This window comes from Branchiostoma lanceolatum, chromosome 6 (genome assembly GCF_035083965.1).
Source record: "Branchiostoma lanceolatum isolate klBraLanc5 chromosome 6, klBraLanc5.hap2, whole genome shotgun sequence".
NCBI lineage: Eukaryota > Metazoa > Chordata > Leptocardii > Amphioxiformes > Branchiostomatidae > Branchiostoma > Branchiostoma lanceolatum.
In genome coordinates this window covers 14676744-14704624 of record NC_089727.1, presented here as the reverse complement: position 1 = coordinate 14704624, position 27881 = coordinate 14676744, and the positions used below count along the sequence as shown (strand labels likewise).

General features: G+C 39.3%; 1 protein-coding gene and 1 long non-coding RNA gene across 3 annotated transcripts; one reads left to right on the top strand and one right to left on the bottom strand.

Moving 5' to 3' along the window:
- Positions 1-993: 993 nt before the first annotated feature.
- Positions 994-21303, top strand: LOC136436761 (ubiquitin-like protein 3). Of its 2 annotated transcripts, XM_066431005.1 has the most exons (6): positions 994-1376; positions 11579-11599; positions 12631-12739; positions 15075-15161; positions 15884-15961; positions 18957-21303. In XM_066431005.1, exons 1-6 carry the CDS (start codon positions 1350-1352, stop codon positions 19007-19009), a joined length of 375 nt encoding a protein of 124 aa, XP_066287102.1. In that variant the 5' UTR covers positions 994-1349; the 3' UTR covers positions 19010-21303. The 2 variants fall into 2 exon arrangements, with proteins under 2 accessions (XP_066287102.1, XP_066287103.1); XM_066431006.1 differs by lacking the exon at positions 11579-11599.
- Positions 21304-24719: 3416 nt separating this feature from the next.
- Positions 24720-26367, bottom strand: LOC136436763 (uncharacterized). Its single transcript, XR_010756083.1, has 2 exons — positions 25995-26367; positions 24720-25635 (listed from the first exon to the last, which is right to left on the bottom strand). It is a non-coding gene; the product is annotated as an uncharacterized lncRNA (long non-coding RNA).
- Between the last annotated feature and the right edge of the window lie 1514 nt (positions 26368-27881).

The window sequence follows — 27881 nt, the reverse complement described above, 5'->3', positions numbered from 1 at the left end:
TTTTTATCATACATTATATATTAATCATGTACTTTCCACATAAACATGCTGCACTAGAGATCTCTCAAACCCCAGCCACGGTTGCCCAACCATAGACAGGTTTAAGCAACTAGTTATAATGCTCCACCCTCCCCTTTCCCAACCCCTGGTCTGTTATATTCTATATCCCCACTTCCTGCCCGCAGTAGACTTCCCCCGGAAGGTAGCATAATCTTCATCATGCTGAAGGAGGCTACCTTAACAGAAAGAAGAAGAACCCGCTGTTTTTCAAAGTGGCGGATTTATGTAATCCGGTGGATTAATATTGATGGTGGTTACCTCCAAACGAAGCTCTGCAGAGCCCTTGTGAGTCTTTCCCCACGGCACTATCCTGCCCAGAAGCAGAGTAGGTAGGACTAGAGATAGCCTGCTGAAATGGAGACGGGTGGACTCAGCTGAGTGTCAATGTGGTCATTCAGACCAAACTATGGGAGACATTCTCCATGACACCAAACTGGGTCCGAATGTCACCAATCAAGACCTAACAATAAGTAACATTAACATGAAGCAAGCCAATAATCCCTAAACTGGCTGCAGTTAACACATTTAATGTTAGCAGTTAACTGGCACAACAATATATGATGATTAATGGTGATTTTATTGCATGAATTTTCACCAATAAAGCATATTCTAGTGAAGGCTCTGGGAAATGTGCAGTGTTTGCTCACTAATTCTGACTTGCTCCCTGGTGTATCATGATTACGTTGACCAAGGATGTCAAGATTTTTTAAAGCTCCTTGGTTGACTTGGTCATCAATATGAATGCGGAAGTGGTATTTGCGACTCAAAAGGGGGCTGTATACAGTGACAGCACAAATCTATCTTCCACGGATGTTAATTCAGGGGATTTGCGTTGGAGATTATTGTTTTGACGCTGTTTTCAGGGTCACCCTCACAAAGATGATGCCCTTGGCCCAATATCTACTACTTCCACAGACGTCACATATCCCACAATGCCGTGCGCTCGGGTCGGAAGAGAGGAGCCGCCATTTGCAGTACTTTCATCCTTGTAGTGACTGCCTTTTAAATGGAGCCGAATAGGCCTTAAACTGCGGAGGCCGACATAGTTTTAACGTTTTTCGATTACTTACAACCTCTAGAAGCTTTCTACATGAGGCTGGAGTAACAGAACGGCAGATTTGTGGCCAATTTTTCCTCTGTTTGGAAGGACGTCGAATTTGGCCCAGCCCTCGAACTCTACTCTGTGAGCCCGACAGAGCAGGCCAGGCTTGTCCACCGAGCAGGATAAAATACTTTTGTCGACGCTCAACTTTAATCTGGCTGAGTTTTCAGAACCCCTGGAAATAACCATGACTTCGTCGCCTAGCAGTGACCAGGTGAGATGCCATATTTTGGTGTAGCTTTGTGACTCCGTCTGTAGTGAGCGAACGAAAAGACGACGAGAATTGTCGTCGGAACGCTAGCTACCCAAGGCCAGCCGAAGAATTCCTGACTGGTCGGCTCAAATAACAACACAAGGAAAGCTGTAGACGGGCCTAAGGTCTGCTCACAGGCTCGGTGTTTGTTACAAGGGAATTATCATACCTTAAGGTACAGAAAGGGACCTTCATTACATCGTATATCACTTGGCAAATTGCTTGGCAACTGTCGGTTATATAAAGAGATTTATCAGTCTAACATCGGGTAGTGTTACGCCACGAAAACCATTTGACAAACACTACAGTAGACCTGCAGGAATACTAAGTGTTAATGTTTCAAAGGAAGAACCTCCTTAGTTGTATAGAACATCCTTGATCAAAGCAAAGACTCCATATATTCTTGTAACTTTACATGTAATTTCCAAAGATGCTATAGATGTAAACAAATACACAGAGCTAGCTCGAGAGGGTGTTTTGTACTGTAGTACTTTAATACCAGTGAGGTAGCTTTGTTGTAACTTGTTGCAGACTGTGACGTATAGCTAGGATAGCATCTTTCCTGTCACATATTTCGTCACATAGTTTCTACATAGTCTAAAAGTTTTGTGTGTAGGAAATTCTCTAGCAGATAGTAAAACTGCTAAAAGCATGTGCAACTTAAAACGAACAGTACTCTATTGGTTTAGACCTAACCAATCCACTGGTCAAGATCAGACAATACACAGTTGAGGCAAATCAGCAATCGCCATCAATACGGGACAGCCAGTGTTGTAATTTACATGTTTTATGGTCACAGATAGCTCCGTTATGGAGGTTTTTATGGTCTGGATATTAACGACCCTTTCTGTCCAGGATGGATGACGACCCACCAAGGGTCATAAGACTCATTAGGTATGCAGCCGACCAACTCACACACATGTACACACACACATCCACACAAACATGTTGTCAATCTTGCATTAGAAACTATTTGGCAGTTTGATTTTGCAACTTCCGCCAAGCAAAGACCAAAACTAAAATGTAACAAGAATGTTCCCCGCAAATGGTATCACCATCAGGTCATTTCTAATGCATACAAACTGCTGTAGTAGAATGAAAATATGCTATGTCATACCAATTTGGTAGGATTGTTGAAAAAACAACCTTCCACATGTATGCACTTCTGTAATTAATGATAGCTAGTCGTGTCCAGTCCACTGATCTGATGTCATATCCACGTTGCATTTCTAAATTGTGCACGTGACTGCAAGTGCACAATTAGGAATCTGTAGTGTAAGCTTTCGTATACAGAATCATATCAGTGATGTTACTACTGACGTACATAGCACTACGTTCATTATCCTATTCCTAAGCCTAGACATGAAAAAGAATGAAGTCATTATATGCAGCGGTAGCGAGATCATTACATTGCAATGTTACAGGAATCTGGATTACATTCACAAAGCCAGGATACGGGTCTTATGACGTATAGGGAGAAGTGACAGCTAAATGCATTACCCAGAACCATCACAGGAATATAAATGGTAGCAGTAACATTTAGAACGGACCTGTATACTGATGTGGTGACCCCATTTCATTTTCTGGTAATGATTTACCATTTGTCTGGTGTGCTATTCAAATAGCACCTTGTTTCAACCGTAAATCTTAACTTACTTATAAGTAACCTATATCACTCACTTCTCACCTGGATTGAGACCACGTAAGTTGTTTCCTGAGCAATCGTTAAATCTTCTCTGTCAATACAACAAGAGGGATTTAGAAAATTCAGCGTAATGAATATTTTTTCATAACAATGGCATTGTGGTATAAAGGAATAAGAGGCAATACGATAAAAGGAATAATGCGATTGATAAACAGTATTAGCAGGTAGAGGTGTGCTGTGGAATGTGATAAATATATGATGCTCTGTAATCTGATACCACAGTTTCCTTCTAATGTTCTAGTTGTAGTTGTTTTAACTGATGTATTAGAAGATTGTTCTAACAGATGTCACCTTCTATAGTAGGCATCACGAGAAAAATGAAGGCTACAGTTTAGCATAATTGATCGACAAAGGCTTTTGTACAAGGGTAATGGCATTCTTTGTATGACTAGCAGCTTTGAATCATTTCTGTGTCCCAGTGGAAAAGGAAATGAGTTTTCTAGTAAGAAAAATTACTTAACACGTGGGATTTGGAAGTACCTAGGGGGAAGTTGTTTAAATGTATATTGATTATGATGAATTAGCCCGAGTTTGCTATGAGTACCTTTTTTTTTCTCTCATGATATTTTCAGTATTTAAAATTTCTCTTTCTTCCATGACAATGTGATATCCAGATAGTACCTAAGCAGACACTGCCAGACAGTAGCAACAGTCGGTGACCCAGGCAGCACCAACTGTTTTATTTCCTGCATGTCCCTAGTACCGACAGATAATCGTTCAAATCATGGTATCTAAATTCTGCCATACCTGAGACAAGAATGCTGTCGGCTACAGCCATTAAAACAAACAGGCATTAGTCTTGGGAATATTTATCAGCGTTGGTAAAACCCTGCTCAACGTTTATCAGTACTTGTGAGATGGGACAGATCCTTGACGGTGTAGCGGCTGACCAAATTATGCAGGTTATCTCTGCCCTTGGAGGGGTAAGATAACGAGATGTGGCAAAAATTATATCAACGACCAAGAGCTATGATCCCCTATGTAATTCCCTAATTGGATTAAGGTAGTTAAATCCGGAAATTATGCCACACAGCCAGGAAGATGGTAAAGTATGAGTCATTCCTTGTTAGGTGACTTTTGTGACCCGAGTACAGGTTGTAAAGATCCAGAGACGAGCCATTTCTGTAACAGTTATAGTGATTAGGACGCTTTGAAAGCCATGTGTGCTGTAATGAATACATATGTGTATAATGGCTGCTACACAGAAGTATGAGATAATGTGCCTCTTTTACCACCACTGCTCAGCCTAATGTCTAAGGTAAGGTAAAGCTGTAGCTATGGAGCAGCTGACAAAAGGAAATGTAAACATGAAAACTCGGTTTTCACAACAGGAGTGTATGTCGGAAAAGATTTTGGACAGACTTATAAGGAAATGTTGCCGCCACTATTATGATATGTTTAATGTACAGTTGGTCTTATCAAGGACATTATATCTATATAATGTCCTTGGTCTTAGGGCCAATTTACACACAGCTTGTCTAGATATCTGGACTGCAGATATCTGCCAGGCGACAGCTTTTTTCTGTGTCTAAACAGGAATTTTATGGTCTTAATGAGGGTTTTTTTAGATGTCGGGAAAATTTCAGCCGACCACTCTGAAGCATTCGCCCGACAGCTCAGCGGGAGTCCCCGACCGCTCCAGCCGGACGTCTAAACAGAATGTGTCGCGTAGTAGACATCTGGAGGTCGGGGTTCACGCTAGTTTGCATATTTGGCGGGTGATAAAGCGGGAAAACTTCTTAGCACCAAGGACCATTTGTTCCCAAACGGACGACGGACTTCTTTCGTGATGCCAGATCGTACGGTGGATCGGCCCTCCCCCCTCCGCCACGACAAGGGCAGCGAGTAGGAACGCAGCGTTGATTCTGACCGGTCGCTGTCGTCTTCCCCGGTACCTCAAACGCCTCTTACGCTCAACCCTTGCTTGCTGCCTCATGTTTAGCCACACGCGAGTCAGATAAAGAAAGAATACCATATTCATCATAACGAAAAACACAGGCGGTTCTCCCGCCATTTTAAAACGCGCGCAAAAGGTTAAATAGGGTCACGAGTGCAATCACCGCGCTGCGTGAGTCCTGCGGTACTTCCTGTCGGTGTGTATAAATGCGTCCAGATATCTAAGGCTCAGATGTCGGCGGATTTTTAGATATCTGAAAAAACTCTGTATAAATTGGGCCTTATTTGACAATCAGTCGCACATTTAAAGCAGAAGAACTATTTTTATTGAAACCATTTCCTGTTGTAGCTGAAATACTTGCGTATTCTGTAACCAAGTGGAATTATTTCAGTTGGTAGAATTAGATACGAGACAAATGTCTGGGTGATTTCTATATGTCTGCAAATAAAGCATTCCACAATTCAAATCAAAAGGTCAAATTGTAGTTGAAATGTGTTTATGTGTAGTGTATGAAGCAGTACCAGCAAGAGCTACAAGACTCGTATGGCAAAAATAAGGCAACTTACAATCTTCTGAGTTGAAACTTTTTACTGCCCCACTCTCAATGAATAAATTGCTTGCTGTAGTTGACTGACATCAACTTTTCGCAGAGGTTTTGATGCGGTAATGTCTATCCCGCCGAAATTGCAACCTTTGCGATAAAACCTAGGCAAATATCACTCACTAGTCCTATGCTGTGTCTCAGATGAATGCCATGTTGAAAGAGAAGTGAATTTTGTGGTCACGCTAACCAAAGACTAAAAGCAGCTGTAAAGATAACGGCTTCTCTTTCCGATATGTGACAATACATGTGCCTGCCACAAACAATGAGTTCCCATTGTAATGGTTCTGATAATTATCAATAAAAAGTGTTGTCCTTGTCCCAGAACAATGCTATAAAGTACTATTGATTGTAGTTATGTATTGTTTTATAGATTATAGGTGTCTTTTCAAAGCGAAAGGAATTTGACGAAGAAATGCTTTTTCTGGTTAATACTCCATATTCTATCAAATTTTTCTTTGCTGAACTAAAATCAATAGCGCATTTTCAACAATATATTGTATTTATCCAGTATCAGTTATTCAGTCCAACTCTAAATATTTTATGAGCCAATCAAATATTTGATACCTCACATGGTTAATCAGATGTAAGAGGGTCAGAAGTCTTGTAACCGAAGAATACAAGATGGTCTTATGCACCCAATTTTACCCAGTTATGCTGTTATTTATGTACAAATGTACCAGTAGTAGAATAAAGAAGAACTAGGACATATATTTATGTGGCCATTCCAACCAAACATACATGTAATTCCAGCAAAATTGAATGGGCATAAAATGGTTCTGAAGGCTTTATGGTAATGACTTTGGTATTACAAAGCTAAGGGGGTCTTTTGAAGAAGCCCTTCAGATTGAAAAGCCCTCACATTTTGTCTCGAAAAAGTCATGTCTGAAAAGATTAGGTAATAAGATACTACACTGTTTCAGTCCATAGAGAACCCTCAACTTTTCATCAAGAGGGGCCAAATCAAATTATTGATCCAAGTTGCTAGTGACAAAGTCTAAGGTCCCATTTTTGGAAAGAAAAAACTAAGTCTCTTGGCCTGTTTAATGGTAGAATAATTTGTTACTGTTTGAAAATACATTTTTAGGTAGTAAGATATGCATCACTGCCTTGATTATTGCCCAGTCTTGCAGCTTAAGGCATTTAGGAAGGTCATAAAGGAAATGATGTGAAACTTAATGTTGATGAAATGTTACAATCATTAGTTGTGACTAGTTTGTAGACTATAGCTTGGGCCAATTCAAGTGTACTGCTTGTTTACATAGTTTTTTTCTGTAATACTTTGTTGTACTAGTTATCTGATAGAACCCAAACCAACCCATAAATACCTTGTCATCTTTGTGGTTGTTAATTATGTTATCTGGCATTGCTCCTATTTTGCAAACTTGACATCAGTTTGTTTGAACCAAGGACATTATATAGGATCCTATATAATGTCCTTGTTTGAACTAGATGTTTTATTTATTTTGTCAGCATGTCTGTAATTACATGTGCTGAAACAGTCAAAGAATGTATAGTGGTAATGTTGAAAGGGAGAAAAGAAACTAAATTTTCAATTATACAGCTATACCAGAACACACATCTTTAGAAGTTGAATGTTCCATCTTGTCACAGTGATGTGATAGAAAACAGAAACCATGTTCATTTTATCTGGCAGAAGATCGCAGAAGATGACTGTAATGTAGGACACTTCTCTGCCAAGGAATATCCCATTCCGAGTACTGTTATTCCTGCTAAAATACAGTAATCACAAGAAAGTAGCTGTCAATACAACAATACCTTTACTAACACAATGCCCCATTGTTCTGCAGGTAGGTAGTACATTTGTATCTCTGCTGTAGAATGTGATATGATGAAGCACAGTGTTACATTGTAGCTCTAGGAAATTTAGTTTCTTTCCTTCATGCCTGGTGCAAAGCTGCAGTATTCAGATTTCAGACCTTTCAATTCCATATATAATACCCTTGTATTACTGTAAATGCATTTAATTCGTATGGTTTTTATTTCGCGCTATTAAAGGCAAAAATGGAGTGTTTGCGGTGGTTTTAAGTTTGCGGCAGCAGCGCTATAGTCACATATTGCTACAGTATTGGGCAAGAATTTTCGCGGTGGTTTTAAATTGGAGGTGAAACAATCACCGCGAAAACCGTGAACATAAAACCACCGCGAACATTTCTGCATTTACAGTATCAAGAGGTATCGTAATGCATGGTAGCACCTCTTGATGGCATGACTTGGCAGATTCAAAACAAAACCTTGAATTAATCTCAAATATCGAACCTATGAAGGACAAAGGTTGATGAAGTCCAGCTCATTGTTGCTAACTAACTCGTTAGTATTTTCTGTGGAATTTGCCCTGGAGTTGTTTCTATAATCCTGGGTGGTGGAGTTGTTACAGACCCTGTGGTCAGTCTGGTCTCTGAGTGTCCAGTGACCAGACAACAACGGAAAGAGTGGTTCAAAGAGGTCAGCACTAACAATTGGCTTTACCATTCTTTTCACTTCACGGCTGTTCTTTTACAATTAAAAGCCCTTCATTGTTGGTCAGTTCTGTGTCTGTTTCGAAAATCTAGATAATCTGCAGATTTCAAAGGTGTCTGGAATGTGCTTAGGCTCTGATTAGCCTGCTAGATTAGGATTACTGGTAGATTAGCACATCTGCCCTCAGAACTTGATGGGCCCATGGAGACCATGTAATAATAACTGTCCAATCAAGTCTGATTCTCATTTTACAAGTGTGTCTAATGGTCTTCATCTATCCCCAGACCCCCTCTGGCAAAGTACACATTTTTAACTCACATGCAAAGGATGTTGCTAGGTAAATTCCAAACAGGATTTGGGCGCCCATGTTGCAAACTAATTGAGTCGTGATTGTGGCCCTTGCGTAAGGCTTCCATACCATACTGTGTATGTCATGTTGAACAAGTATAAACCGTAGCTGAGCTTTAAACTGTGCTTCTGAAAATTGAAAAGGTGGGTTCTATCCTTCAAGAGCACAGATGTGTATTTGTTTACACATGCTATGCCAGTTTAGCGGTTAAGTCAGTCATGAAATGATCAAATTCTTCATGTCAACAGTCTCGGCTCTAGATTGTGCTGTATTCTCAATTTCGACAAGACATGATTTTTCTTTGCTAGGATTTTGCCAAAACATCCAAATACCCAAATAGCTAGCCCACATTTATTCACTGTGCTAAAGGTTACGTCTTACGAATCACATACGGTAGGTCACACATACTATAAAGTATAAGTACAGTATTGAATTGCTGTCAAAAAGTAGGTCCATACATTTGGTAAATTGTCCAATATGTGGCAATAACTGACCTCAGTTCGGCCCTAATGCCAATCTTAGCAACTTTACGTACATTAGATGTAGACATGTAGCTAGGTCAGCTCTCTGGCCAAGGACTTATTTGATCACCCAGGGCGGAAGTTCCCTTCTGCTGTCTTTAAAATCTGATTGTGCAGTAATAAGTGGTTTACTGACTGCTTCCCTTCCTGTCTGGCACAGACCAACATCCTGGCTACCAAGTCTGAATATGAGATGAATAAGTAAATAGAATCCTGTATACTCCATGCTTTACATCTAGCGAGTTCATAAGTCAGCTTTTTGCTTTTCTATACTATTTTGTGTTTTTACATTCTTTCTTTGCACAAATCCATTAGTCTAGGTACGGAATGTCAACTTGAACTAGGGTGACACCCAGGCTACAACAAGTCCATATGGTCATTGTTTTTCACTAAGTAAAATATGATGGAGAATTAAAAGAGAAAGGCTAAAAATGCATGTGTACATACTATTTTATCTCTGTATATTGTGCATTGCTAGCTGTCTAAGGAAATATAAAACTGGTTGACAGTACAGTGCTACCAGTTTTGAATGGATTGCTTACAGCTTCGCTGAGATGGACTGTATGCTACACTACAGCTAGTCAAAAAGAAGTGTTGTTGCCTGAATTATTTGATGTGTCATCTCTGGAATGCCCATTTATCCTGGAAGGTGTTCAGTTTTCGTTTGGGATATCCCATCCTTCCTGTTAACGTCCCAGGGGAAGTACAGATTATCTGAAGGTAAACATCCCCAGGTGTAGTTAACCAGGCCGATCAAAACACTGCTACCATAGGGGCACTACCATCTGTGCCACTGTGTGGCAGTGTCATAGCTCAGGTCAGGTCGGAATTTAATTCTCCTCCAAGATTTCTTTAAAATCTGAAAGAGCAGGACCCTGATATATTTCACATGTTGTGAGACATGCAAAACATCCATTGTGGAAGCTTGTTCTCTGATAGTACTTGTTGGTTTGGCATCAAGGTAGGGACTCTGATGCCATAATCTCTTGTGACACTCTTGCTAACCTCTAAGTCTTTCCGTGACACGTCCAACATACATATATTCTACAAAGCAGCAAAATAGAATGGAGTACTTTGTAGATATGGTATCTGCAGAATTAATTGTTTTAACTTGGGACATTTGTCATAGTTAACACGTCATCCTGCTTGAAAGCAGTAAAATGCCAAGGACAAGGATATTGCCCGCCATTGGCAAGGAACAATTACAGTGTGGTTACAGCATGGTGTGTTGCTAAGAAACGCTTATATTGTGGCGAGTAACAGCCTTGGGTGGGTCGAGAACCTTGGCTTTAAATTATCCAAATGAAATTTTCTTTGTATCCATGGTTACATGGACAAAGTATTATCTTTATAATACTTTTATGTATGGCTTAAAGTTTTCTTTGAAATGTTTTGACTGTATTGTATGTAGGGCTGTCTCCGTGACCAGTCCCTTCGTCCCGGGAGGGAAATTTGCTTGTTAAGTTGTTGGGACGGTCAAAATATCACCCTGTCCGTCACAAAAATCTTAACTTCTTGACTTGACATTGATGAAAATATATTTTCGTAAGCTTAATAAAATGAGAGACTTGAAAACTAAATCAACAACATGGGCTCCCAAAAATGAGTAGGACGGAAAAAAAATTTAAAGCTGGAGACAGCCCTGATTGTATGACTACATTTGTAGGTGAACCCCTTCTAGTTTGTATGTACCATGTGTTTAGACATGGTCCATTTGTAATTGATTTCACACACAGAGCAGAATCAGATGCTTAATTGAACCCAGCCACCAGAGAGTGGCTTTTATTGTTGCAGTGGGAATTCAGCAATATAAAAAAGTTGCAAGAACAACAGTTTGGACCAGATGAGGTCTTCATTATAGGTGTATAAGCCCCCAGGTTTTCTGTTAATGACATTTTTCACCTCTATTTCAGGGTGGTAATTAGATAGGGCAGAAACCTTTGCTTTTGTCATCATACAGCATTTGTAATGACAATAAGGACTCAACAAAGTAACCATACAGTGATACACCAACAGTCTATAGAGTGCATATACAGCAATAAACCAGAAAAAATACAAACTCTGTGCATTACGAACTGAATATTTAAAATGTAGAAAGGGTGTGACTCTGAACATACATTTACGAACATCTATTTCACCTTCAAGCAAGAATTATTCCAGTTATATCTACATAACTTATATGTATTCCTCATCAGATCCATGCGTCACTGGCAATCTTAGTTGCATGGCAGCATGGCCAGTTTCTAAGACACCTAAAATATTACTGTATAGTTTATTTCAAGTTAATTTATTCATTCAAGCATGTCTTCATACATGTACACTGGAGGTTGGCAAAAATGTACATGTTAGCAGATTTGGGCAGATTTATCTTCCTCTCTTGGAAAAAAGATACTCAAGAGTGAAGGACAAGGCATGTCTTATATTTTTTTAAAGTACAATGGATGTCCAGATGTCTCACAAGACTAGACTTGTCTGTCAAACGTTTTTTGCATTTCAGTTAGTTAGAATGAGACATATCTGTCAGGACATGTTACTGATGATTTGTCTTTGTGAATGGTTAATCTAACCTGTTTGACATCTGTCTGACTTTGTTTTCCCTCTTGACTCAGGTCTCACAAGGAATACAGCAGGTAAAAATGCACAGCTAATCTGTACAAACATACATACATGTACATGTGTGCATACATCAATGTTTTCTTCCTTATGGTTGCTTACATCTACTTCTAACTCAACAGTCTTGGATGGTTAAGTATGTTGAGCCAACAGTGGGATTCATTTGATTTTTATGATTTTATATTATAGCAGAACACAAACGTTTGGAGAGAGAAATTATTTAACAGATGGTATGATAATATTAATTCACAGTTACACAAGACAAAAAGTTTTTTAGAACATACAATATGATCACCTCATCATAATTCTTATTTGGATCATGAAGTCATTTGCATAACGTACAGTTTTGTCTTGTTAGCTGATATGTCCTACAGCTGACCTTACCGAGTTGATATGTGAAGGGCTAGAAAATCGTGCACTAGAGCACTTTCACATTGCAAAGTACATCTCCATAAATCTTGGTCTAAATGACTGCCTCACCCACAGTGCACTACACATTTCAACAAGGTTACACATGGAGGTTATTCAGCAAGTTGATAAGATGATAATGAAGTAAGATGTGCTAAATGCTAATCTTGACAGCTTGAAGTTGTTCATCCATAGAAAATGATAAGTGTAAGGTGTGTTTGTAATGTGCTATGTTATAGCTTAATGTATATCTTGATGTGTATTTATATGGTTTTGAAGATGATGCATGTTCCTGGATTTAGTTATAAAGGGTGTTACATTCATCAGTGCTTAGATTGAGTCTAGTAGAAATACATCCTATTTTAGAAACAGGCTGTTGTATGCTTAATTTTTGATACCTCTGCTTATCAAGACATTTGTATTAATGGCTGTGATTCTGAAGTAATGATTACGTGGTAACATACACACTGACTTATTTGTGGCATATGTATATATACTGTATCAAATACTGCAGTTCTGTGGGGATGAGCAAGTTCAAAGTTGAACTTATACAGTTAGTACAACCTTGACAAATGAGTGTTTTATGTGATGTCCCTTGAAAACAGTTGATATTAATTTGTCTATTGTATTTTCCCCCCAGGTTAACTTACGGCTGATCCTGGTTAGTGGAAAGACACATGAATTCCAGTTCTCCCCCAATGACTCGGCAGCGGACATTGCTAAACACGTTTATGAAAACTGGCCTACCGGTTAGTGTACCCCCAGAGCCTTTCCTTTATTTTATCATATGTATGTTTTGTGAACACATTGCTTAGTCATGCAAAACTTCCAAAGGTTCCTTATACAGTATATGCCAATTATTTGTATACCTTTTTTCTGTATATTTCGTCTTTCTGTATAGAATTCCAAAACACCAAACCATTTACCATTCACTCAATTGTAAAAACAATGCATATCTGTATAGCCCATAATCGTAAAATTCGGGGTATTGTATAGAATCTTGTCCGATTTTATCGTAAAATGACCCACAACTACAGGCTAAATTTTGGATTTGAATTGTTGTTTTGGGAGTGGGGACGCCGTCTACCGTTCAACAATCACATTCTTTTGTTACTCGCTATTGTCATGCTTGCAAACAATCGATATTGGTGCCTTTGACATACGGTGATCTCATTAAAAACCTGTTTTTCAAGACTCAAGCGACGAAAGTGAACAAAAATACGAAAAGAAAAACACGATTTGTGTCAGAGCATTTGAGCCTCTACGCTGTATTTTGCCGCGATTTACAGTTATTTGTGGCCGTATTCGACGGAGAACCTATTCCTTACATTGTTTCCCCGTGAAAATCCTGCTTATGTAGCGTAGATGAATCGTATTTTACGTCGCGATTTCAGAAAAAAATAAAGCGACGAAGGTCTGGTGACGCTGGGCGGCCATCTTTGTTTACTCATTGATATGCATTTTTCTACGCGCTGATTGGTTTACGTCATAAAAACCTGTGCTCTGATTGGTTGACTGTAAGATTTCACGTGATCAACATGCGGCGGGAGTTTTTTATTTAGCAGGAGTTTCCCACGCAGTTCGGGCTTATCTGAACAAAATGGATCGCGTATTTAATCCAATATGGTGACGTTAAGATCGACGAAAAGGTCGGATTGTACTTTGATTAAAATTTTGCAAAATAAAGTTGCGATATCGTTAGTGTAATTGTGTGTCTTGCCCAAAATCCAATTTGCCCCCCCCCCTCCCCTCCTTCGGGACGTCAATATCGCTAGTTCGGACAGTCGTATAGTTCGGGGAGTCGTATAATTTGCGCTGACAAATGGGCTATACAGATATGCGGAATCTACTGTACAAGTTATAGAGCTTGATGTTCAGTTTTACTAAAAATTGACAATTCAGCTGTCCAAAGATGATTTTTTGGTCAGACAGTCAAGTTTTAAGAAAGCTATACAGATATGCGGAATCTACTGTACAAGTTATAGAGCTTGATGTTCAGTTTTACTAAAAATTGACAATTCAGCTGTCCAAAGATGATTTTTTGGTCAGACAGTCAAGTTTTAAGAAAGCTACAGCTTTAAGCTTAGTCTTATTGACATCTGTTGTTATAAACTTTAGCAGAGAAGTAACTCATCACCGTAGAAGTTACAAAAGTATCCCAAGCCCTATCAGGGAATGAAACATCCTGTCCCCAGTATACATTTAAGTCTGAAGTGATAAGAGCCTGTCATGGAAACAGTATGGATGAATGTCATCTCTGAAATTCAAGACCTACATTTAAGGCATGAAAAATTCATGTGGGTGGACATTTTAGCTTGACGCATGACACATGCCAATTCCATATCACATTAGATAATATTGATCTGTAGTTGCAACCTTCAGTCAGACAGGTCAGTACAGTGCCTTTGACCTTCACCTTTTTGTTATCTGATGCCAATCTTTGGGCAAAATTGATTTTCTCATCTCCTCACTTCTGAAAGACAAAGTAAGAGTAAAAGACAACATTGTACTCTGGGGTAGATTGGTATGTCTCTGAAAACTCTTAGATAGAGACAATTATTTTAGAGACAATTATTGTATCTTCAGTTCTCACAACCCAAAGGTCTGTATCTGCCACTACTGTAATTCACTTTTTCATCACGGTAGCAAAATTTCAAGTTGTAAGGAAAATGGACATTTTCACTTAACTTGAATTTCACAGTGGCGCCAAGTGATTTACAGAAGGGATGTGTAAAGAAATGATAAATATTTACAACAGGTTTTTCACGGTACACAGTACAGGGGTGACTGTGAAAAAAGGGAACATGAAATTACGGTGAAAGAAACAATAATCATGTATTACAGTAACTCCTCAGCTACCTTCTTCGGGTCGGGGCGCACATACTAGTCCTCGCTGCTTTGTGATGAGTTGAGAAGTCCTCAAAATTCCAGCAGATCAAACACTATACATCAATTTACCAGCCTGATAAATTTATTTACAGAGATAGTTTATTGTTGCACATTTGTTTGACTTAAGTGGTATATCAAAACATTTTGTATTGTTAAATAGTTTGTTCTTATACTGTGTTCTGTTCTTGCCCCCAGACTGGGACGATGAGAAAGTCAGCACACACAGCATACTTCGTCTAATATATCAGGGCAGATTCCTGCACGGAAATGTCACACTTGGAGGTAAGCCTTCATCTCACCAGCTGACTTATCCATGTCTTAAGCCCCCCTCTCACTGGACCCGCTGGCATGGTTGCTGCGTCCTAAACTGGATCTGTGTTACCCTTGACTTTATAATGGGAGTATCATTCCAAACAAACAAGTATGACCAAAAAGACAACAAAACACACAAAGCTTAAAAAGGTTCATTTTTTGTCAATGAAATTTGTTGAGTGCTTTGTCAATTCGATCGGCCGCAGCAACAACGACAGTGTGCCGCGGGTCCAGCGAGAGGGTCCAGTGAGAGGAGGTAGTCCACTTGAAATCACTATTAAGTAGGGGGAATAGCAAGTGATTTTAAGCTACATATCTTCAAGGATATTGGAGTTTCTTTTTTACACTACCAGTAAATCTCACCTGCTGACGTTTTGGTCAGACACCTTCTTCAGAGCTTCTGACTGGAGAATCTCCAATATCCTATGTTCAACCAACCTGCTGGAAATTATTTTCGGAAATACATATCTTCAACTTATGAAGTTGCATCATCATCATCATCATGTTTGCCGCTTACTAGTATCAGTAGCTGTGTGCGCTGAGGTGGACTGGCATTGTTCTCCATTGTAAAAATTACCAACAGTGGAAATGCTTGATTTAAATGATTCAGTCCAGAATGGTGGTGTATGTATGGTTGTTGAAGATTGTAATAGGTGTCTTTATGGTCTAACGTTTGCAATATTCCCCCACAGCCTTACAGCTACCGGTAGGAAAGACAACAGTGATGCATTTGGTGGCAAGAGAGAATTTACCAGAGCCGAACTCACAAGGTTAGTACTAAGTAACTAACTCCAAATGTCTGTTGTATGAATATGTGGCCAAGAGATCAACAAATACTGTGTCATTGTGCAAGAAAAAGGTTCAAGAATTGTTCTGAGGTTGTCCAAGTTACACTTGATCCAGGATTATTGAACAAGCCTAGGCCTTGTAATAGATGTGCACCTAGAACTTGAGGAAACCAGAGCTACAACCTCTATTTTGGTACAGGAAAAAGGATTACAACCCTTTAATTGTTTTTGACATAATAAGCACACAACTGCCTTTGTTTTATTGTGACATATGCACACTCTTTTCACCTTCTCTCACTTAGTAAGCAATACAAATTTTGTGCCAAAAAGGTTTCTCATCACAGGGCTCAAAATTCAGTTTTGGGAATAGGTGCACTGGTGCACCCAACCTAAAAAATTGGGTGCACCAAAAATTTTTTGGGTGCACCACATAAAATAAAGTAGAATGTAACTATTGTAAGCAAAACCTAATGACAAACCTTACTGTTCGTCTTCATGCGCGTTTGGCACGCGATCTCAGCACACAGTTTTGAAGCTTTCAAAATCAAAATTAACTCAAATTCTAACATCAAAATCTTAAACAAGTAATACAGCAAAGATTTTATTATTTTCTTACACTTAGATGTCAAGAATATGCTGTCTACTAGTGTGCAGTGATACCTTTACACATTAAACCGTACGAAAATATTTGGGTGCACCAGTGCACCCACAGTAAAAAATTAGGTGCACAGCTCCAAAATTGGGTGCACATGCACCCAGTATTTCGAGCCCTGCATCAGGAAGGAAAAAATTAAGTTTTAATCTTATCATGGCAGCTTCTGAAAAAGAAAACTCTAGTCGATGTCAAAAAAATTGTATCAATTAACGTAACAAGCTCCAATTGTTCCCTGAAGCTGCATGATTTCTCAGATTCTCCAACCTGTTAACGATACCAGTATGCCGTAAGATTGGGTCCGTAACAATCCGCCCACTGCGTGTCCTTCCCACCTGAAGCAATAATGGTGACATCGTCCTTCAGGGGATTCATGCTGGTCCTTATTCATAGCTTCAAGTCAGTCTAGTTAAGTACCACAACGTGTGGTAGAACTTAGTCATGGAAATGCAAAGGCACCATTTATCCCTCACTCACTTGGAAATGGGATTTATAATTAATAGTGCCGTTGTGATTAGGATTGGAAGAAGCAGCCTTAAGACTGTCTCTTATCTTACCAGCTCTAAACTTCTTGTGATAATAGCTGTCTGAGTGCAGGGTGCAAAATACTTTTTTGAGCCAGGTTGCCCATGTTGCAACCTAGGGCAAATGCTAGGTTGCACATCCAAATTTCAGGTTGCTCCAGCAACATTCACCGATTTCATCAAATTAAGCTCGTATGTAGCGTATAATACTACTAATATTTCAAAATATAAATTAGATAGTATTGTGTTCCCATTGACCTAACAAAATCTTGTTTAGCCGTGGGCAGTGTGTTTTCGTCTTTTTTAGCTCAAATTCCACGATCTATGAAGGGTTTTGGGTGGTTTAAAACGAAAAAGTGTTGATTTCTTTGTTTCAATTGAAGATTTACCAAATTTTATGAGAGTGACACTGTGTTTTTGTGAGCTTCCAGGGCTCCGATTGAGATCTTTGGCTCAAAATGTAAGGTTGCACACTGCGCTACCTGGGTTTGGAATTGACTTGCACCAACTGAAATATTGTTGCACTGTGCAACCAGGTATTTTGCACCCTGTGAGTGTAACTATTATGATAACTAGAGCTTGATGAAGTACAATGTGGTAAATGCCCCAAGCCACACAAATAACAGTGTGCATGTCATTGAAATATCCGAACAGATTAAAGTGAAAAGGCCATGTGGGCTTGGGAGCAGGTGTGCCCAGGAAATGGCCTTGTTAGGAAATCCATGCAGGGAAGAACTGATGTGAAATGTCATCAAAGAGGATGTGCCTCTGAAGGATCTGTCTCACATGATTGCAAATGGCCTGGAGTGGTGTGCTTCTAACACCCTAAATTTGTCTGTTTGATGGTAGGAACCTTTTCCTACTCGGGGCTTTCCCAAGAAATATATTGCAAGGTGTATGTGTAGATCTGGGAAAGGTTAGACTCAGCCCAAAACAAGCGCATTCTGATGAATTCAGGCAAAGTCAGCTAAATCTGAAAATTGACAAGATGGTGCTTAAATTGTAACAAAATCAGTGCAGTATTGCATAGGGAAAGCCCTACTGTAAACTGTTTGTCTGGTTACATCACTATTGTAGATGTCAGAGAGTATAGGCTCATGGCTTCCGCTGAGGTAATTAGTGAGCTCCAAGCCAATTAGTATGCTGTGTGGCTTATACAACACTGTTGTACACAATCACTATATTTGGTTATGAGTATAGAATGGTTGGGTCTTCAAAGGAATATGTTTTGCATGATAACTAGGAAGTGAGAGCTGCAACAATGTTATTTTGTTCGACTGGAGTCTTATTCTGAATATGGATAGTTGCCAGGATGCCACAGTTGTTTGCATTGGACACGTATAAGAGAACACAAAACAGAATTGAGAAAAGTTGCAAAGGATCAGACTGAGATGAACTGTAGATTTTTACATATGCCAAATAGAGAATCTTCACCAAGAGGAAAAAGCAAAATGACTGCTACCTACCTACCTAGTCCCTTGACCTCCAGGTCGGTCGGGGGACAAGGTAGACATGAAGACTAAAAATTGATAATTACAGTTGTGAAATACAAATGTGTTGCAATCTATTGATTTATTTATCGATTTGATTAAAATGTATGAAAATTGATACTATGTAGTAGTTTTCCCTCTCTCACTAGGGGACACTATGTGAGGGGTGAAAGAATTACATACACTTAAACTCGGGGGAAAGTGGACAACTTTTCCAACAAGCTAGCAAACAGGCTGTGATTATTTTTTTGGTCTGTAAGTTGTTTGTATCTTTGTAAGTCTAACCTTATTGAATTCCTTGCCTCCTGCAGGTCAGAGAAAAAGTGGGAAGACAGAGGAGAGTAACTGTTGTGTCCTGTTGTGAGTGGCTGTGGAGAGAGGACACCAGGGCAGACATGGGGGGAGAGAGAGAGAGAAATCATCAGCACAAGATGATCCATTTTTCACATGAACCCTATAAATATTGTCAGATTTCCACTAGTCATTTTAACCTCTTATAAAACGTGTTGCTTCAAACCTACCATGATCAACCCATCTTTGTAACTGTGTACCATAAAGAATAACAGTTACAAACAAATATCCTCAAAGGTTCTTATATTTATATACTTATACATCTGAAAATTATATTGAACAAGTTCTAAGGAAAGTGAAGAGGAAACAACAAAAGAAAGATAATTGTTGATCTAAATGAGTCAGCACAGGAAAAAAATACATTCTTTTTATTGGAATACATAATCTCTAACTCTCAAAACTCTAAGTAACAAATTTGATGCTGTATGGCATCATAGATTGCAATGATTTGAAATTAAACCCTACAAGAATACTAGTAGATTCTTTATTGCTTTTGGTTGGTAAGAGAAAATTCATGAAACAGTGCAACTAACTTACCAATACTATGCAAAACAGCACACCTCCTTTTAAGGGGCCTGGGGTTCAGTAAACCCCAAAGTCTTAGAGAAGAATAAAGATTTTATCAGAGATTTCTTAAGAAAATGTACCTTTTGTGTGATGGGCTTGGGCATTGCCTTTACATGGTCATTGCAAGGAGACATGCTTTTACTTAGTAACTAACATCCTCTATCAAGGTTCTTGATATTCTGCTAGGCTAAGGACAGGTATAAGCACTTACAGAGTAAAAATGAAGGTATCTTCATGGTTTTATTTGTACAAAATGACACTTTTAATGGCCTTGATTGTTGAAAGATACCTGTCTCAAAATGGGTTGATACTTGGTGGCTTTGAAGCAGCACAAAAGATATATAGATATCAAATTTCCCCAAATAAAGACTTATCAGCTGGAATCTGAGATAGTACCCACTATTTTAGGTACGATTTTATGGCATGACCTAACATGTAAATGAATTAAACAGAAGTATACATGTTTAACCACTGGGGAGCCTTCTGAGACTAGCATGTGGCAAGGTTATGTGCTTTGTTGCCACAGAAAGAAAATTGTATGTATGTATCTATGTAGAAGCGTTACCAAAAAGAAAAAAAGGTAAGGCTGCATGAGTGGCCCAAATTGAAGCCATGAATTAGATATGGTTTTCGTGGCAACAGACACCAGGCGTGGTAGGTTGCGTCAATAGTATGCTATACTGGAATGGTAACCTTGTGTGTCTCTGTACAGCCCACTTGAGATGAGCTCAGCTTTCACTGGGCTGTTCTTACCCAGGCAACCAATGGTATAGTCCAGATAGGGGCGTGTCCCTGGGACGTGTCCCTTGACCACCATAGGGACTGCATCATGCAGTGAGTATGGATGATATGCACAGACCTGCACCTATGTGCTTTAGACCATATGCCGCACGGATATAAGATAATTTTCAGAGATGTTGTGAGAAACCAGTTATCTTCGCACAAAGCAGGAACAAAAAAAAAGCTCTGTACATTTCATGAGATTTTGATAGGAAAAAATAATGTTGATTGAATATAAACTACATGCAGTGGGGTTAGCCTTATGCACGCCTCTTATTATATGTCTTAACAAAAGCTTCTTAGATTTTTGATCAGTGAACAAGGACAATGTATTCAGCAACAATGTATATTATCTCTATATGTTATCAGCTAGGTATGTTTTTTGGTCTAACATTTCTTGCATTTGCTTAGCCGTCGAAAGTGACCTAAAGCTAGTTTTCTGCTGTTTGTAGTCTTTCTCTTAATATATATATGTAACACAATATGTAATTGTTAGCTTAGATTTTTATTTGTATCCTTGGAATTGTAAATATGATTTCATTTCACATACAGTAATTCCCGCAACGACAAAGGGTAAAGACCTTGGGAGCATTTATACAGAGAAAAGCCATGAAACCCAACAGTGACAGGTGTCAGATTTGACAGATTGGTTATATTATACATAAAATGGAAAGAAGATCATCTGTTTACTAAAATCTAAACATTGTACATTGATAGAAAGGAGGTAAAGGTTATTAATAGGATGAAAGATCACCCTTCAAATAGTTAAAAGATGGTCTTGTGGGGTGATTGCACTGGGTAGTTATGATAAGGTCTCATGTATGCAATGCAGCATTGTAGACGTGCAGCAGGCCTACAGGAAATGTGGGGCGAATGATGTGTGCTGTAGCATATTGCACATAAGGATAACTTGGAAAATCATAACAGGCTGGTAACTCAGAATAAAGTGTGAGAAGCGGAGTGCTGCATTGTATTCTTTCTTTATGGAAAACTGAACACTGACCACACAGTCTAAAACACACCTGTCCCTGGTGCTGAAGACTATCCACACGCAGTTAAGCATGCCTGTCCTTGGTGCTGAACACTATCCACAATCCACTCACAGTTAAGTATGCCTGTCCTTGGTGCTGAACAATATCCATACACAGTTAAGCATGCCTGTGCTTGGTGCTGAATAGGACACAAATTGGCTTACACACCCGTCGCTGATGCTGAGCACCATTCACATTCCCCACAGGTAACATGCCTGTCCCTGGTTCTGAACAGTACATACACAGGTTAACATGCTTATCCTTGGTGCTGAACAGTACCCACACCTTTCCCTGGTGCTGAACACTCCGCTTACTCTAACACACCTGTCATTGGAGCTGAATGCCATCCATACAGTCAAGCATACCTGGCACTGTACAGCACCCACACTGGCTATGACCCTGGTGCTGAACACTATCCACACACATAATTAACATGCCTGTTCTTGGTGCTGAACAGGCTAATATGCTTGACCTTGGTGCTGAGCACCACCTACACCCAAAAACACTGTGAATTTGAAGATTTTGTCTTTTTATTTAAGGCATCTAGTAAATTACTTCACACTCATTTATAGATATCAATGCAACAAAACCTTATAATACTAGGAAATCAAATACATAAACATTTTGGCTGCAAGATGGAAGCAAGCTTCAAAATTGATTCAACATTGTCAGGAAAATGATATGAAAAAAATATACCAGATGATAAAACATGCTGTCATTGCAGTGTAATTAGTACTCATGTTAATGTAACGTTACTCATGTGGTATCAGAAGTAATTTTTGCTTCACACTGACGTCTTGATAAATATGACAACGTGAGAAACAATGTTATCAAATAAGGGCTGACAATTTCAGGTCTGTGGCACGAGAATCAGCTGGTGTTACAATATTTAATTCTTGGTGAAGATTGGTGTTAAATATCATATCGGTTTACTTCCTGAAAATCATTTATTTCTTCTGTACTGTTTTTCTTTACCAGAGGCTATTCTTTTTTGCACAATTCAAGCGAGAGATTTCGCCTCAAGTAACTTGTGTCTATATATGTTGTGACGTATTTCTACTTTCACATCACTTATTTTATCTTACCCCCTTCCCCTTCAGCTGTCATGTCTGTGATGACGTAATCAATGACGTAGTTGAAGTTGTCTCGAGCACGTCCCTCCCAAATACCCGTAGTGAACTCATCATCACCTGAGGCAGATTGAACGGAGAACATTCAAGTATGAGTCAAATCGAAAGTGTAAAACCCCTGTCTTCGAAAACCTTTCTTTCACCAAATGAAAGACTGTTGCTTGCCATTTTAGGTGCTGTTGATTTTGTACGATATGATAAGACAGAAGACAAACCTGGTGAGACCTAGCTATGTATGTCTGTAGCCACCATGCATCAGACTCTGATGACAGTCGTGACCTACAGAAAAGTATGTTTACCTACCGGTTTCTAAGCTGTCCACCGCTTGTTTGTCCCATTCGAACAGTTGGCGTGACGTCACCTGAACACCAAACCCAGGAGCTAATTTGCATGATTAACAATGAAAGTTTATAAATTCGCTGCATTTCATAATAGGACTCTCGAATATGTGACATATGTAACTGAACAAGAGAGAGGTATCGAAAGATATCAATAATGCAAATAGCTACTAAATTTGCATGATCAATTAGATTAGGCTAAAATACCATAATGAAATAACTCAAGGGGTTGACGGATCGTCATGGTATTTGGTATGTAGACAGCGGGAGTGATGATTGACAACATCGTCTGATAGATATGCAAATTAGTAGCTAATTTGAATAATTAATGAGGAATTTTTATAAATCCGATGCATTCTATTATGGGACTCTTAAACATATGACATAGGTAGCTGAGAAAGAGAGGAATATCGATGAATATCAATTATGCAAATGAATACCTCATTCAGATAATTAATGGAAAATACTATAACTCCATAATGGTAAATGATTGGGATTTCATTCTTGCAGCACTTGGAAGTTAAGTAGACATTAAGTAGACATTATCAGACATAAATCATGCAAATGAGGGCCTCATTTACATAGTTTATGAGGAAAGGCTACAATACCCGTCTTTGCTAAGATAAGACTTTCATACTTTATTATATTCATAGTCAGTCACTCACTTTGTGGTTTATTCGGTGCATGCATGTGTGTGTGTGTATGTATGTGTGTGATGTGTGTGTGTCTGTGTGTGCTCGTGCATGTGTGTGTGCATGTGTGTGAGTGTGTGTGTGTGTGTGTGTGTGTGTGCACGTGTATGTGTGTGAGAGAATATGTATGTGTTTGCGTGTGAGATCAACTGATATATCGCGGTCGAAACTGTTGTACAATGAAATGTTACGATAATTCTAACTGCCTGTGTTGATTCCAATGAAGCAGACTGGTTATCTAATTAATCACACCTGAGTCTAATGAACGGTGGGTGCACTGCTACTGTCGTAATTTATTCATGTAGGTATATTCTATCGGAAAATACATCTTATAAGTGTTAAGTTTAACATTGTAACTTACTGGTATAATAAAAACATATTTGATAGAGTTGTTAAGAGATTCTTTGCGTCGGATTACTGATGTTGGATACTGTAATTTATTAAAACTATCTTCACGATCAGACCACAAACGAAAGTGACAGAGAGCTAGTCCGGGCCCTTGCCATAACAACTTCTGGTTATGTCGTTCTTTGGAATGACAGCCTCCCTTTTTGGGAGACGTGTTAGCCCTCTGGGCTGACAAGTGCGAGCCTTGGGCGGCTGAGCTGAGCTGTCCTAGTGCTTAGGAGATCACTAGTTCTCTGTCTGGGAACTTAGTGTCTCAAAAAACTAGGGTACTTTGCGGTGCCCTCAGGGCCGGTCTGGTCACGCCAGGCTGTGTCGCAAGACGTCACGTAACACGATGTTACATTAGGTCAGAAATATGTGAAATAAAGTCAAAATATACCAAAATGTAATCATTATAAGTTTATTTTCCCACAATTTCCCTGACTCTTCTAGCCCTATCCTCAATACAAGGTTTAATATTGAATGCAAATTCTATTGGCGCTATTGACGACCTGTTGTAACCCCAGCCCCACCTACACCCCCGGAATTCTTTACAATACCTTAACGGCAGTCATCTTTCGTTCGTGGTCTGGACATTCAAAAGACCATTTGGGTAAATTATGTTGATATACACCTGTAACACAGGTGAGTGTAATTAATCTGAATGTAATAATTGACTTATTGAGAAACTATGAATACTGGTCAGGACATCTATCAATCAATTTGATTGTAGGCAAACTCCGGAGGCCCAGTAGCTGACGTGAGGATACAAAAAGACATTTAAGCAGAAGCAAAGAGACAATTCAAAGAAAAGTATTCTTCATTCAATACTTTAGACATAAACAAGAAAATAAGGTAATAAAAACACATCTACTGAATCTCAATCTGTCATAAATGCTACTGCCAGAAATCTAACAAAGGAACAACGTCCAAATTGTACATTGAAACGAACTCTCTCGTGCTTATATGCATTCCCACTATCACTTAAAATATAAAAACAAACCTTATTTCAGTTACCATTAGATATTTTGTTATTTGTAACGCTTCTAATCCTCAACATCCAAAACTTTACTGAATACACACAAGTTGATTACAGATGCATGCAAAGCATGGCCACCGTGTGAGGTTTCCAACAATAACAGCAGAACGGATAAGCAGATATGCACATGATTTACTTATGAAAGTTTTCCGTTATGACACCAGTACAGACTGACTTGTCACTCTACACTGATTGATGCCAATTTAAGATACAGTACTTCCACAGGATGTATATTTCACTTGTGGTCCTGACACAAAATAGACCATTTGGGTAAATTATGATGATGAGCTTCTGTAACACAGGTGATCGTCATTAAGGTTGAATATATCTATTATCATTCTGGTAAATTATGAAGATTTTACAGTACTTCTTTACAGAATCATTTTCCAAAGCACTCAAATTCAAGTTTCCATAAGAAATAGTGACAGACATATTTATGCCGTTTGAAGCTCATGGGAATTCATTTCACAGTTGTAAGATCATAGAAATACGGTATTTCTTTGTTTTACATCTGTAAAATGGAGTCCGATGAGCTCTGCACTGGACCCCGCAGCATGAGGAAGATGTCGGCTCTGTGATTCTTCGAACTTGTGCACCGGTACCCCCAGCAGAAGGAAGATGCCGGCTCTGGCCGTGGGTTCACCCAGGCAAGCTCGGTGACCAGCACTGCAGAAACTGGGGAAAGGAACTATAACTCACCTTACCATAGTTTTATTCATCATTAACTTCTGACATTAGACAATAATTTAACATCCGTGACACCTTCACGACCAGATAATGATGATAGAACAATAACAACAACAGTAGAAGAACAACATGCTTCTCTCCCAGCCTCATGATATATTTTCGAAACGAGCCAGTAACTGTCCTGGTATTAAAAAGGCGCCACACTGTCACATCCTTGAAACGTAATTAAGGCGGACAACCACAAATCGTTCTAAACATACAAAATAAGGCATCCACAACAACTGACATTGCATTAGCATTGCATAACAGTCGATGTATCGACATAACCGGAACAACAAGATACATACCTGCATACCTGGTCCTCTAAACTTGCACCGAAAAGCCGCGGAATCGAGAAATCCTGTCTGAGACGTGCACAGGTAACACACGTCTGCGGACTCACCTGGGCTTAACGTCAACAAACCTGAACTTTCTGACCTTTAATCTATGGTACCTGGTACACATATAACGTCGCGGTATGTTTGACGTACTGTCAAGCACGTTTGTAGATGACTCTCCTTTAGTATGAAAGCTCACAAGCTAGCTCTAAAACGCTTCTCTTTGACTTTTTTCTAACGTTCTGTCTGTCCTGTATACTAACCTACATTCAGGTACTGAAGCCGTTGACCCCCATCGACCGTCACAATCGGGCTGCACCTGACCGTGACACGACCATGCTGAAGCGCCGCCTAGTAAAAGGTGAAGGTATCGCACTTCAGGAGTGCCCAATTGAGATAATATTAGGTATAAGTACAGAATCAACTAGAACCCAGGTGAAGGGGGAAGGGCAGTCTGGTGATTCAAGGTTTTATTGCATCAAAGTTTTAAATTTCATTTTTTTTAAACAAATTACGTCAGACAGACACGTAGTTTGGGGCCCCGGACGCTTATAATAATGTGAAACACTACAAATGAAACCAACTCAATTCAGTTCTCATCTATCCTTAGTCTAACTATTGCAACGTTGGGGCACCACCGAAGATGAAGCAAACAGTTGTCTCCATCCTTCTCGATTTTCTGGTTTCCTTGATGTTTCACTTTGTGTCATGCCTGTCCATTATCATTCTCACAGCTATTCCGTTACCTCTTCCTTCCTCCCTGAACGGTTCCTTGTATGATAGATTTAGCTGGTCCCAATGTAATCCATAGTCATAGATAATGTGTCACTGTCAGTTTTCAGTGTTTCCTAAACTCAATACAATGATAGCAGTTTTGGTCTAGCCTCCTGTACGTCTGGACTGTTAGCCTGCGTTTACACAATCTCTTGCTGGGCGGGGGCGGTAATTGTCAGGCGAGCCGCTAGGAGCGCCATTTAGACAGGCAAGTCTGTGATCATTACCTTCGCCGAGAAGGTTATGTTTTGGGGAGCGTTTGTATGCGTGTATGTAAATGACCAGCATAACTCAAGAAGACTTTGAATAACTTCTGTCATTTGGGAGAAAAGATGATCAACTGGTATGATTTATAATCGATGAGAAACACTCATGATACATCAGTCAAAAATCATCAGTTTTCAGTGTTTTTGTCGGGCTTTCGATTTTGTCCCGTTTTCTTTATGTCACTACCCCAATTTGGCTACAAAACGCATAGTATCACGTCAAAAGCTTCTGCTTGGACAAATGTTGGACAGTACTATTATTCCACCAACATATGTTGGTAAATACTACCTTTCCCTTTTGGTGGTATATTAGCGGCGTCCGCTAGGGCGCGATTCGGCCATGTCGACAATAGCGGCTCTCTGGGGAAAAATGCTCAGCACGTCACCAAAAACACTTAAAGAGACTTTTCGTAACAAGAGGTTCTCTTATATATATATTGTGGCGTTTTGGGTTTTCAATGTCTAGGTCTTTCGAACGACCTCTTGGTATCAAGTGCCAAAAAATCATGTCATCTATGAGTGGAATACTTCGGCCATTGAAGGGGTTTCTATTAGAAACTAAATATTTTTGTATGGTGTATTTTGAGTCTTTTGATGAACTCAGCGAACATTCACACAGGAGGACTTGCGTCACACAAATTGGGGATGGGAAAAGGTTTAGAAGACCTTGTCTGTTTGCTCATCTCCATTTTCATTCGGCTGCAATTTTTGGTTCCAACTTTAACTCGTCACAAAATGGTGATTAAGAAAAGCAACAGTGACGTTCACTGACATGGAAAAATAGCACTGTTGTAAACATATCATCGGTGATGAATTA